This window comes from Symphodus melops, assembly GCF_947650265.1.
Source record: "Symphodus melops genome assembly, chromosome: 6".
In the NCBI taxonomy this organism is placed as follows: domain Eukaryota; kingdom Metazoa; phylum Chordata; class Actinopteri; order Labriformes; family Labridae; genus Symphodus; species Symphodus melops.
This window is the reverse complement of record NC_136696.1, coordinates 3,126,432-3,140,486: the sequence shown is the minus strand read 5'-3', so window position 1 is coordinate 3,140,486 and position 14,055 is coordinate 3,126,432. Positions and strand designations below refer to the sequence as shown.

The following is a 14,055-nucleotide window of genomic DNA, read 5'->3' as shown; positions in this document are numbered from 1 at the left end:
AAAACACGGGCGCGTCGCTGGTCCCGGTGTGTTCAGATGTAGAGGAGAGGAGTTTATGTCACATCTTCAAATAAGAAGCCACGTCCTTTAACTTCTCCCAGCGAGAGGAAGTGTTTGACAGACAGGGACCTCGCGCTGCACACCGAAACACAAACGTGAGATACGTGACGCCTTCTGAAATGCTGATATGTCCCTCTGTGTGTTTCTGTGTGTTTTCACCACACAGAAAAGTCACAATCTGCACGGTTGCTACCTCTGCTATTAAACTGTGTCGCTGAGATTTTTTAGGTCACATCTGTTCTCTTGCCAGTGCCGGTTATAAGCAGCTCCGTCATGTCAGTAAAGGAAACTGAGTTTTCACATTAACTTCATCTGCTTGGTGAATTACATTTTCACTCCGTACCTGCAAATTCAGGTACAAAGGAGCTGCATGTGTGAACGCATCCAAACACATCTTTCTGCTTTCTGACTTCACCCGAAGTTTCTCCTGCCAGAATTCAAGTGTTTCACTTCCCTAGTGCCAGCTGTGAGGAGCCTTACATGAACAGCCTGGTCGGGTGAATCTCCAGAGAAGTCCTCCCGTCATGTTGTAGATAATACTCAGCTGTGAAAGCAGCTAATGATTGGCTATTTGCCTAATCAAAGGCCAACCATTCTGGCACGCTACCGCTTTCACTTTCAGTTGTAAATAAATACTTTGCTCTCTCTCATGAACATATCCGAGGAAACACTCCTTCACACTGTCTAATATGAAATAAGTGTATTATTTGCAAGTTAGACAGCAGACAAGTGTGTTCATGCAACTTTCCCATTACTTTAAACGAAGACTTTTCACATATATCTTTGTTTTTGAATCCCTTATCTGTTGTCAAATTGTGGCAATTAATTAAGTACAAATCATTTGCAGAGATAGAAAAAGGTCAAACTAATTAAATCCATTTATTTATGCTCATGCACCCCCCCCCCCCCCCCCCCCCCGTTTAAAAAAGTCTGCACACGCCCCTGAACACTGGAATACTTGCTGCACTGCCGGATGATGCCGTGATGTCAGAAACCCTGTCACCATAACCGCACCATGGAGGCTTCACATGATAATTGCAGCAGCTGCTTTGGTGAACCACTGAATGCAGTCTGCTTCCAGGAAGAGAAATTTACGGACTGTTTAACTTTTGTAGCTGTAAAAAATAGAAAAAGCTTAACCCTGTATAAAAACATTGCTCCCTTCCTTTCTACGTGTTTGACAATACTTTGTTCAGTGAGCGTCGTCTTTCATCAGTTCTTGGAGGTGAGAGTCAGGGTGGAGGAGACGCGGAAGATCTGAGGCAGCATGTTGCTCAGCTGGTAAAACATCTCCTCTGAGATACTCTGCCAACAAAGAAAGAGAGAGAGAGCCTTTATTAGTGAGAGACATGGAGGGAGATAAGCCGGCTCTGCTGAGAGCCACAGGCCAGAAGTTTAAGGAACGTTTGTAAGGAACTTAGGCAGGAACGAAGGCAGGAACGAAGGCAGGAACGTTCACATGTCAGATCCACGCAAATCACCCAAAGAGGAACGGAAGGTGAAAAGCATTTTAAAGGCAGGGTTATACTTTTTAAGATTTTAGTGGAAATAACCATGACAATAAACTATCCTATCAACCCTAAATACGTAACGAGTTCAACCAATGTCTGCACTCGGTACGAGTTTTATGAACCAATCACACCTCCCCGTCTCCATGATCGCTCTCTACCCCATGCATGCACGAGCCCACACTAAGCTGTATCTCCTGTAATATATATGTTTATTACTAAAGTTTAAAGGAGATCTATTAGACTCCCTTTCACCTATAATTACGTCTGGGACGCCTATGGAGGAGCGCTGCAGGATGTGTAGCGTCAGTAAAACCCCTCATTCCAGCCTCTGCATGAAACGCTTCATTTCAGCTGCTGTCTCTTTAAGACACCCCCCCCCCCCCCTCCCCCTCCCCCTCGATACACATGCCCACTTTCTTCTGATTGGCCAGCTCTGCAGGGACATTTCAGTGGGCGTGTCCTACAGCTTTTGTTTCATGCTCTGCTCTGTCAGGATCAACATATCAGATCTTTAAGTTTTGGACCATGTAAAGTTCTTCCATTAGATAAACAGGAGGAGCTCCGACAGTTTGCGGGCTGGCAAAATTAACTCGTGATAGCTGCTGTGAGGCACTTTACGTTTTATCTAATGACGTGTTAAATGTGAGCGCTCACAGGCCTGAAGCTGAAAGCCTGACTTCACAGAGAGAGTTCATTATCAGAGTCAGAATTCACGTCGAGTCTCGGTGTTTGAGAAGCACGGCACAGCGGGATCTCCACATACACACAGTCAGACATGCACACGCACACACACACACACACAGCGCTGCGCTCCCCCCACGGCTGGCCTCTGCTACCACCTCAGAAGATGGTACAAATGACACCTCTGGGACATTCAGACTTCACAGGGGCGTTGACATTGAGCTTTGCTATGGCAGTATGAATCTGGATCATGAAGGCCCGGGTGTGCCGACTGCACTTCGAGGTAGACCGTTATGGACTGAGGCGTGTGCAGCACCCGCTGTAAAGAGTAAATCAACTCTGACAACTTAAACCTTTTTTTAATCCAGCTGAATGTGTGCTCATGAAAACACGTTTGTGTGAACAGCCCCTGTGGTTCCCTTTAGTTCAACATCACAGGGTGTTTTTTTTTTTTTTTCACCCCTCGAGGGAACAGCAGGCGAGATGCTGAAAGGACGTGAACCCCGGCAGCTGTGACTTTAACAGGAGAGCATAGCGTGTCCCTCCGAGCATCGCCACCCGTCAAATAAGAATGTTAAGTGTTAATGTTTAAGCTGAAACACGGGCACACAAGCACTCAGAGTATATTTAGCCACCGTGTCTCTTTGTCGAGTCGACTACAATGTTGTTTCAGAAGTGCTATTTTAAATGGTGTCTGAGCATGTAGCTGACAGGAAGCCGATGCAGCCGGGAGTCCTTTGATGCGGCTCGTTTTATCATCTTAACCTGTCAACATGAGATCGTTCGCTGGGCTCTGCTGCCTTCCTCACACACCACAAACGTCACAGGCACACAACATGCGGCTCCGCCCGAAAATCAAATACGTGATATCACATCCCGCACTCAGCTCCCGGTCCTCTGAAAAAAGTGACTCCGACTCACTAAGCACATCTGGAGTTTGACAAACGTACAATATTTATAAAGACGTTAAGATAAAAACCTGAATTAGGATTTAATGTCGGAGGATTTCACGTTAATCCTGCTGCTTAACACGGAACAACACGGAGCTTTCTTTTATCACAGCAGAGTAAACATTGGTCAAGAGAACAGAAAGCTCTATGAGCCATGATTTATGGTCGGCTTTCCTCCTCTCAGAGGTGTGTACCAGGTGTTTCTTTGTCAGGTTATGGAAAAGTCAAGCCTTAAGCACACTTTTTTTTTTTTTTTTTGTTAGCATAGAGTTTTGTTGGTGAACAATTACTCAAAGTGAACGTTGTGAAACCAAAAACATGTGGTGTAGTTAGTTCACTCTGTTCTCACCTTTGGGACGAGAAACTGGACTGTGCGAGAAATGCCTCCGTCCCATGACGCCATCTCCATCATGAAGCCTGCAAAAAAAAAAAAAAAGACAAAACAAAAAAAGTCATTCATGTTCGCAAAACTAGACTCAAAAGACCCCTTCAGAGCGCAACCGTTGAGACTGCTTAAATCTCACCACGAACTGTGTTTTTCTTTCATTTATAACCTCCTCCTACATTTATTTATGGTCACTTACACGATCAACACTGCAGAGAGAACTGAGAGTTTACGACAGGCAGTAAAGGAGATGTCAGAGGAAGCAGCGAGAACATTATTTAAATAGAGAAATAAAAGCTCCAGTAAAACAAATTAACAGTGTTAGCTTGTGCTGGAGTGGCTGAAACATCACAACGATCAAGAAAACACGCACATCCAAAACCAATAGGGAAGTTGTAGAGGTGAGGAAAAAAATAAAAAATAAAATAAATCACTTGAAACAAAGACACACTCGTCTCCAATATTCCAGATTTATGTGATCCCGGCGACGCTCTTCCTTTCATGAAGGCCAAAACAGAAAATGTTTAAAGGTGAAGAATTTGAAAGCGTGATCGTCCATCTCACCTTTGACACATTTGAAAACCAGCTCGGCTCTCTTCAGACACCACGGTATGGTCATCTCCTGCCGACAGAAGACCAGCATGAGAAGGACACGTACTTACTGAAATCATGAAACCATGTTTGATTTGTTTTTAAAATAAAAACTGGCTGATCATTGATCATTTACACACACTTTAACTTTTCTAACACACACCTCTAAACGAGCTGACAACCCTGAAACAGGCTGCAGCTCCAGTCACCTCTGTGAGGCAGTCTGGGACTGATGGGGGACCAATGACCCGTTTCATAAGACTGGTACCAGAGTGGACCTGGAGTCAGACTGGGACCAGAGTAGATCTGGAGTCAGACTGGTACCGGTGTCAGACTGGTACCAGAGTGGATCTGGAGTCAGACTGGTACCAGAGTGGCTCTGGAGTCAGACTGGTACCAGAGTGGATCTGGACTCAAGCGAATTAAAGTAGAAAAATGGCACCAGAAGAAGTAGCAGCCCAGTTTTGTCCTTCTAAGTCGTGGTCGTGTTTTCTTAATCATCTCTCTAAAAGTCTTTACTGGGTTTTTCTTTTTCTTCCCTCAAACTTAATAACATGTTTTTTTGGCGTTTTGGAGCACGAAGTCACATCGTGTCCGTGTTCGTTTTCCTCAAACTCTTAAAGTTAACAAGAAAAAAGAAACTAAGACAGAAAGCCACAGCCCTGTTTTATTTAGATTGCAGTCTGCACTTCATGTAGACAAACTATGTCTGCGTCTCTCCGAGCCAAAACACAAGAAGAGGCTTGTACAAACATGGCGGACACGGCCTCTGAACGGCAAACAAGTCCAGGAAAAAAAAAAGAAGAAGATGACAGATGAAGAGTTTGAATGTGAAACCAGAAGCTATCAATTAAATTCCCCTCTGGTTCACAGGCCTTCAGAAGTCCTTGGTTATATAAACAAAGAGTCCTGATTGGACAGGAGGAGAATAAATAGCAGCGGGCATGTTGTGGCTCGATTGAACGCCTGGCTGAGGCCTGTTGAGAATTGACTTTCCATCTTAAGGGATTCAGACTTTATTAGGTTTTTAATTTCTACTCAGGCGGAGCTGCCAGTCGGAAAACACTAATCCCATTATTTATTTCATCCAAGCAGATTACATTTGAAATCAAATTTAAAGAATAATCTGAATAAAGTCCAGCGTGTTGTAATCAGGAATTTGGCCTCTCTGTGTGATTCAGCTCACGGGTGACTCAAAGCCATCTCTGTGTGAGTACAGCAGAGCTGCTGTGCACACACTCCGAGGTATTAAGTCAACAGAAAAGTTCACAACTCTCGACTTCGGCCTGCAGGTTTTTAGACCTGGGACATGTTTCGCTTGTAGCCGGGGCCTCACAGGCCGGACCACAGCTGAGTATGGCGAGCGCTCAGACGGGGAGCTGAATGAAAGGGAAGAGAGAGGTTCATCACCTTCCACACACTACGAGGACTCCTCCATTCATTTAGAGCTCAGTCCAGCTCAGCTCGTCATTGAGCAACATGGAATCCTAACCAGATATGGAGTTGGACATTTTTCACTTTTTTTTTTTTTTAAATTGGTGTGGTTAAGTTTGCATCCGTTTGATTCGACCTTGAAGGTTAGACTCTCTGACCGAGCGCGAGACTAACCTTTGGTAAAAAAAAAAAAAGAAGTCAGATGTAAAAACAGTTTGCAAGAAATACCAGTGATTTCTTTTCTACTGTTTTAGAGAAGCTAATTTCTACTTTAAATCTAAAATGTGTTGTTTTCATTTCAGGGAACGTTTTGATTTCAGTTGGAAATATTCAATAAAAAACACTAAATAGTTCATCAGATATGATCAGTCTTTCATTAGAACAAATATCCCAAATTTACTAGTTTAACATTTTTACAGAAGAGCGCAAAGAAAACAAAAAAATCGTTCATTAATTGTAATCGAGGTCAAATGTTTCAATTCCCCGAGGTCTTACTGTGAAATCCTGCTGTTCTTCATGTTTTACTCGCTACCTGTGACTGCAACACACAAAACGCTGTGATGGCCATTATACTCAGGCCTGCCTCCGATGAGTCAATAATTCCTCTTCCTGTTTGTTTGGTGACATGTTTCATGGCGACGTCGTGCTCTTACCTCCGACATGTCGTGGACCAGCAGCAGAGGCACGGTCACCGTGGTGATGTCGTGTGTGCAGCACACCTTCAGGATGTTTCTCAGACCCATGATGGCCGGGTCCCGAGCCGTGATGTTCCCCGAGCGCACGTTATCGTCCACACACAGGTGGAAGACGACGTGGCACTCCGACAGGTTGGAATGGCGAGAGATATAAAACTCGCCTTGAAGAAGAGACACAGCAGGTAGAAGACGATTAGTCACAGCTGAGAATGCTGCTCGTGTACTTCCTGCTCCGGTGACCTTAATGTGAGGAGTCTTATTTCTTAGCTGCTCCTAACCTTTTTATCTTTCTTTTTTTATCACTCACTGTAAATCTTTGTTTTGGAAATTGTATAAACATTTTTTAATTAAATTTAGAAAAAGGCTGTTGTAAATTATTCCATCCAGTAAATATTGAGATAATTTGTCATTATGTTTATGTCTGCCTCTTTTGACTCTCCACCTCTGCAATACTGTCTTATGTAGGCTATTCAATATTCATTTGATAGTTTAAAATAAAGGATGAAAAACATTATAATCACTAAATGTCAATATAATTTGTAACTTTAAATTGTTAGGCTTTTATTTTGAAATTGTGTAGCATTTTAAGCTGAGAATATTGCCTGAATTCAGCCCGCTCTTATTTTGAAATACAGCAAGGACCTTCTGCTCGATAGTAGAATGCATCGAGGCGCAGACTGCCTGGATGTTCGGCCGCGCTCCATGTACGGACGCTTCAGTCCTCCAAGCAGCTGACCCGGGTTCAAATTCAACCCGCTCTCTCTCCAAACTTCCTTCTCTATTCACTGCCCTATCAAAATAAAGGCACCCCCCAAAAAATAAATAAATAAAAACTTTATGAAAACTAATGAATGTATTGATAATAGACCCAAACGTTACTGCTGACAGTCTTTATTAAGAGATCACTTTTAAGCTTCCACACGGAGAGCAAAGTTAACTGGAGTTAAATATCATGTATGTCGGTTTCTGAGCTGTTCAGCTCCTCGTCTGTCACTGATCTGTCAGCAACGGTTACAGACAAACTTAGCATGTAAAAATAATGAATCTGTTGATCGGACAGCAGATCAGTTTCAGTTCATCATTAGCACTTCAGTGAGTTTCATAAGCAGCTGTTCACAGAGCAGGAGGAGCAGTCAGTGAGAATCATTACCTGGTAAGATGTTTGACGGATTTCTTTCAACATTTTTGCTCTTGTCGTCACCTCCATTCCTCGGCACCTCTGTGAAGTACAGAACAAAAGAGTTCAAGTCAGAGTTCAGAAGTTTGATTTAGAAGCTCAAAAACTGAAACATCTTCTGCATCCTCACTATTTCTAAATGTTGGTGATTTCACTTTTCACTGCTCCGCTGATTCCTGCCTGTCAGTGTTTGGAGAGAGAGTAATAATCATGTTTATCTTTGTATTTAGCAAAACACAATAAGAGACAGAAAGAGCATCAAAGAGACTTTCAGATGAGCTTTTATAAGCCGACGCTTTGTTCCAGCGTGACGCTGCAGAACATGCCGTGTATAAAAGTGTTAGTGAAGCCTTCTTTGACCATGTCTGGTTAAAAATAGCAAGCCTGACTGTCTAGAAATCTTCTTTTAAGCGGCATGTATGTAAAGCTCATTAGATATACCTCTGCTGGAGCGTACATTCAGGAGGAGATTCATGGCACCTGTCTAACTTTTTTTTTTCCCTTCTTATTCTGAGATCGCGCCCAATGAGAAGCCAGCAGACTTACCGGGTTGTTCTTTCTGCTTGTGGCTCCGCTGGGCTCGTGCATACAGCACCACCTGCTGCACCTCCTCCAGCTGCTCCTCCAGACTGTGAAAGTGGAAGTCTGTGCACTCCTTCGCTACCGTTGCAAAGTCTGGTGATTGACACACACACACACACACACAAAGGAAGAAAGGCCAAGTTTGACATGATGCATGAAAAGTTTCATTTAATACGCAGCCTGTCCTTTCAAAATAAAATATGATACTTAAAATGGTTGTTAAACTATAGGTAGCAATACAACTGGGAAACCAAAGGTACTGTATTTCTCACCTCACAGACCAGTACACACAACAATATCACTGCAGACTCTCTCTCACACACACACACACACACACACACACACACACACACACACACACAGTAAAGGTACCAGATTACAAGGCTGAGTAATGAAATAATGGAGCTTTAGTTTGCTGGCTCTTAAATGTAATACCAGTTCTTCAAATGTGAAGAGGGCTATAAATATGTTGACCATCCACAACTCCCTCTCTTCCCACGACACACACAAAAGCAGGATGTCCGTATGGCGCCCCCCTCACCTCTCTTGATGCCACTGTAGGAGTTGACTCTGTTGTCGACCAACAACACCTGACCACAGAGCGAGGACGAGTAGAGAGAGAGAGCCGTCTGCAGCCGCCTCAGCTTCACTCCACCGCTGCCGTGCCGCCGGTGCTTACAGAAGTCCAGCACGTCTGCACGCACCAGGCGGAGGTTGTGCATCGTCTTCAGCTGCGCTCCTGCACACAGACATGTTAAGATTTATGATGCATATGCAGATAAATCTGTAGTGAGAGTCTTTTACTACCAAAATAATCATGCACAACAAACATCAGGGCTGTAGAGAAACTATGAGAGCAGCTTAAAGTTCAAGCACCTAAGTGAATGGTGAAACTCTCCTCCAGCTGAGGCTGCTCCTCAAACATCCTCGCACCCGGATCTGCCACCTCGGACAGCTGACTGGGCTGCACCTTGATCTCCTCACTGTAACACAGCCATGCAAACAAAAGATGATAATGAGATGCAGCTTTCTAAGAGCTTAAGAGAAGAACTGAGAGAACTCAACTATTCAGCCATATTTTGTTTCTACTTCCTGAAAAAATGAGAAGAAGGGCGGTCGGGAATTAGGCAGTTCACAAGTGGATTGTAAAGATTTCATGATTAGGATTTGTAAGACAAAACATTTTCAAAGGAATCGCAAAGTTAACCTGGACTGTGTGTTCACTTGGTCTTCGAGGCTGCAGATTTACAAAGTGCTGATGAAGAATTATAAAGTTCCACCCACACAAGGAGAGATAATGATATTCATCATTAAGACAAACTCATACAGAGTCAGCACACTTTCTGAGAAGCTCTCCACACACACACACACACACACACACGCTCAGGCTGGTCTCTGCGACTGGATGGGATATCCAATCTACGCAGCAGAATGGAGTCAAATCGAATTTAAAGCAGGACTCTGTGAGACCTCATTACTGGAAACGCCAGCTAGATTTGACCCTGCCTCATTATCCCATGAGTGCCCGTCATCAGTGATGCTGCAAAGCCAGACATCAGTCAAACTGAAATGAGTTTCTGACCCCGTGTAATCCCTCTAGTGTTCACGTAAATGGAGCCTGAAGTTCAAAGAACGAGCAGCAGACACGTCGTGTTTCTGCAGCAGGACCGTTGACATCCTGTAAATTAACGGTTTTGACCCTCCAGCTGGATTTTTCACTTTTGACATGAGGGATATTTTCCATTTGATTTGATCATTTTCAAACCGTTTCTATGACTCCCTTCACTCAGATCACTCTCTGTCCTTTAAGTAGTTAAAAGGAGCAATATGTAAACCTGACACCTAGTGTTTAAAATGTGTACTGCAGTCCAGAGAGCTGTCTCCCCCCCTCCTCTCACACAGGTCAGCATGTGGTGGACACTGTAGCTTCAGTGTTTAGCCAGCTCTGCATGTGGTGGACACTGTAGCTTCAGTGTTTAGCCAGCTCTGCATGTGGTGGACACTGTAGCTTCAGTGTTTAGCCAGCTCTGCATGGGTCTGTAAAGCTTTCTGCGTTCTAACCTCTCTCCATGTTTCAAAAGCATCTCCAACATTGATCCTAGTTTGAGCAGCTTTCTGCTGCTGGAGCTTATTAGAAACATGCAGAGGCTTTTTAGCTCGGGTACAATCACTTCTATCTGAAGCAGTTCCACTGCCCGCTTCCATCGCTGCAACACCTGTTCACCTGATAACTGCTCTCATATCTGAACATTAAGTAATTTTATCATTTCAAATCACTAGATGAGGTGGTCGAGTTTGCATACGCCGAAGAGAGACCGTGGTCTTTGTAGCTGGCGACCCGGGTTCAAATCTGACCTGTGGCTGATTTTCCAAATGTGATTCCCCCTTCTCTCTCTCTCTCTCTCCCTCTCTCTCCCTCCTAATAAACATCTGTCTTACAACTAATATTAGTCTGTTTCACAACATCTTTTTAAAAACTGCTCAAAAAAAAATCTGGATTCAAACATCACAGATTGTCCAGATTGTCGGAGTAGAAAGATCATGAAGTGCCGATCTTCTCGCTTTGCTTTTTTAACAATGCAAATCAAGGCACGCTGACGTTGGACCAACTGTTGCGGCTTTACCGTGCCGTTAAAAAAAAGTCCACTTCAGTATACCTGTTTACAGACACATGCTGTGCTGTCAAACTCACTTGATTTTGCTGCTGTTGTTGGACTTCTGCAGGTCCTGGTGCAGTTTGATGACCCACTCCTGATACTCTTGCTTCTGAATGCCCGTTACTTGCTTCAGCTCGCTGGCCCATTTGTTCTCCAACACCTGTTTGATGACAAAAACAAAAAAATACTAACCCATATATCAATTACTTTGACAAGGACTGGCTGGAGAAATCTGAACCTGAGGTGAAACCTTATCTGGACTGTGACTGAGTTGCACCCATAGATTGTAAATATTACACCTGACTCCAACATCAACACACAGAGAGAACGGCAGCCTCTCTACCTGCTGTGCATCAAAGTGTTGAGAGGCCACAGCGTTGACGTCATGGTCACTCAAAGTGTTCCCCAGCTCGTGCATCACTTTGTCCATTTCTGAGGCCTGCCTGCAAGACAAAAACATTCAGTGTTTAACAGGATGGAAGAACTACATTATCACCTATAGTCACTGTTAGAGGTTTGGTCTCAGTTCGAAATAACTCTGCTGAGTTTGTCACTTTTGTTTTCTGTGTTGTTTATTTAAGCTGTAAATTAAAATCAAGGATGAAAATAACAATATTTGCTAATTAGAATCCTAAAAAACAGTCATCGTTGTTTACTTTCATTATCTATTTAAAGATTCTTTTAAAGAGCTCTGCCTGTCAGCGCCTGAGTGCGAAGGTCACATATTATTATTATTATCACCCTGTTCCTCTAACATGTGTCTCCAGTCTGTCTTCAAACCCCCCAATGATGAGAAAAGTCCCTCCTCTCCATCTTCTGCCTGCTCCACTTTTTAGAAAATGTGTGCTCAAACAGGCCGTTTGGAGATGTTCCCTTCATGACATCACAAAGGGCAGTAGCCCCTCCCCCAGGTGGGTGACACTCCCACAGCTAGGTGTTTGTTCTGCCCTCTGCCCTCTCCTTATAAATAAAGAAGTTTTGGGGTGAAGACGGTCTTCGGGGTTATGAAATGCTTTATGTAGGGAGGCTGAAGTCCTTGAGGCTGGCGGCCCGGGTTCGACTCCGACCTGCAGCACCTTTCCCCTTTCTACTCACTGTCTGATCTAAAACAGCCCACATGTGTATTGCATTTATATGAACATTTCTGCATGGAGCAGAAGGTGAATGCAACAATATATTATCATTTCCTTTATTGGAGTTTGCTCTGGAAACGGCTTCATGTTGCCAAAGAGCTGTGAGGTCACACGGTCTCTTGTGCTAGAAGTTCAAGGATCAGGGTTGGACACCGACCTCTCCTGCAGCTTCTTGATCTCCATGTCTCTCTCACTGATGAGCTCAGAGATGCTAACAAAGTAGTTGTGCTCCAGGTTCAGAAGTGTGTCCGAGGCAGGAGAGTGGATCAACTCGTGGTAGACATCGGCAAAGTCCTCATCCCAGCTCGGCTCCTCGGGTCGAGCGTGCTCCAGCGTCGTCTGTGACGGAACAGGAAGAAAACTTCATCATGATAAAAAGAGTCAACAAGCCTCATTTAACGTTTCACTCGTGTGAATGCTCTGATCTCTGCTCAAGCACGGTCCACTTCTTTGGCCCTGGTGAGCTTTAAAGAGACGTGCTTTGACACAGCACAGTTCATGCACAAGCATGACATGACCCATAATGAAGTAGTTCTCAGTGTTCCCGACTCATGATCACATGCATGCGTTTTATTGAGATGTAATGAACAAGAGGTAACTGTTCTCAGTACAGGAAGAAAAATCTACTTTGATAAACGTATTTTTGGGGTAACTGTTGATGTTTGGCTCTGAACAGGAATCGTAGAGTTTTAAAGTGGAGAAGGTCTCTTCATTAGATTATAATCTGATGAAGAGAGTTTTTATTTACGTTTGGTATGTCTGTAGTTTTCTCTTCTCACTGCACCGTTTGTCAAAGCGTGCAGGATCGCTGAACCACTCACAACTTATCACATGAGGGTGATGAACGGAGCGACCACAAGATGCTGACTCGCAGTAAAAAAAAAAAAGTTCTGTTTTCAGACAAACTACAACATCAGCACAGTTTGGGGTGTTGTGCTCAACGCACCATTTCCATAATTAGAAAAGCAACAGAACAGTGTTGAGAATGTGAACCCCCCCCCCCCCCCCCCCTCTATTTATACGAGGCCCAGGAATCTTTCGACCACAAACACGATGGACACTGGAAGGCGTCCATGTGTATTTCTGTGCGACTGCAGTAAATAGTTAACAAGCAGCCGCTCCTTCGTGTCTGAGCGCAGCCGGCTTCACGACGAGGGCAGAGGCAGGCCTCGTCTTTTTATAAACGCCGCCCCGGACTGGCGGCGGCGGCGGAGACTGAACCCGTGAACTTTAGAGCGTAAAACCAAATGATCTTGTCGCCCTTCGTCGCGCATGAATAAGCAACACTTCGATGCGTCGGTTTGTCACCACGCTTCATTTCATTGGTTTGCTTTTATTGACCCATGATCTGAAATTGATGACTTTATTCTCTGATTTATGCGTCCGCCGCCAAATATTGGACCTCTGGGAGAAAAGGCATCAAAGTGTAACCGAGTTCAATGAGAACACATTAAGCACAGCATGCAGGCTCATGTAATGGGATCTTTTTTTCCTCTCAAGAACTCATGAATAATGAATCTGCAGATGCACTGCTTCTGTTTAAATGACTTCAATGATCCATGACTGCACCAGAGTAAGCTGGGGCATTCAAGGACAATTTAAAGAAACCCTGCAGCAAAGCCTCCAACGCATGGAGAGGGAGATAAACCTTCAGAGTTCAGCACCAAGTGTTAAAAGAAAACCTGCCAAGAATGAAATCAGTGCAGTTTCACTCAGGCTCCGACCTACGGGAGCTCAAAAGGATGCACTGCACACGCGTTTGACATTTTTGAACCTTCAAGCGTTCACGAGTTAAAAAGGGCAACAGTGAGTCAGATCTCGTGTATCCATCATCTGCCGGTCATGACAGGTGCACACGACCCGTCCTGCACGCCATTTGGAGCATGCCTGCAGCACCGGGGTTAACGTTCCCTGAAGGTAACGTTTGCGTAGAGATATCCAAACTGATTAAATGGATCATTGATAAAGCAGCCGAATACCAACAACACTGTTCCTCTGCTGCTGACACGAGATCATATTTTTATTTAAACAGGAAAAAAAGTCTCATTGAGATGAAGAATGTCTTTTACAAGAGCGTCCAAGCCAAGACGGGCAGCAGCACAATGGACATGGTTCAACAACTGACAACATTAAACATGAATAAAGGAATCACAGAATGAACCATTCATCAAAATCGCTCATAAATCATCAATCTGCCGG

The 14,055-nt window shown here is 44.1% G+C and overlaps 1 protein-coding gene across 1 annotated transcript in view; it reads right to left on the bottom strand.

The window, feature by feature from the left end:
* Window positions 1–959: 959 nt before the first annotated feature.
* Window positions 960–14,055, bottom strand: part of ferry3 (FERRY endosomal RAB5 effector complex subunit 3) — a 21,529-nt gene continuing 8,433 nt past the window's right edge. Inside the window, exons 5-15 of the mRNA XM_079346030.1 lie at window positions 12,014–12,195; window positions 11,067–11,166; window positions 10,759–10,883; window positions 8,943–9,049; window positions 8,608–8,805; window positions 8,031–8,159; window positions 7,458–7,526; window positions 6,266–6,468; window positions 4,152–4,209; window positions 3,552–3,619; window positions 960–1,365 (exon numbers count right to left, since the gene is read on the bottom strand). Of these exons, the coding sequence (XP_079202156.1) occupies window positions 1,273–1,365; window positions 3,552–3,619; window positions 4,152–4,209; window positions 6,266–6,468; window positions 7,458–7,526; window positions 8,031–8,159; window positions 8,608–8,805; window positions 8,943–9,049; window positions 10,759–10,883; window positions 11,067–11,166; window positions 12,014–12,195 (1,332 nt within the window). The 3' untranslated portion in view covers window positions 960–1,272. The remainder of the gene's footprint in view (window positions 1,366–3,551; window positions 3,620–4,151; window positions 4,210–6,265; window positions 6,469–7,457; window positions 7,527–8,030; window positions 8,160–8,607; window positions 8,806–8,942; window positions 9,050–10,758; window positions 10,884–11,066; window positions 11,167–12,013; window positions 12,196–14,055) is intronic.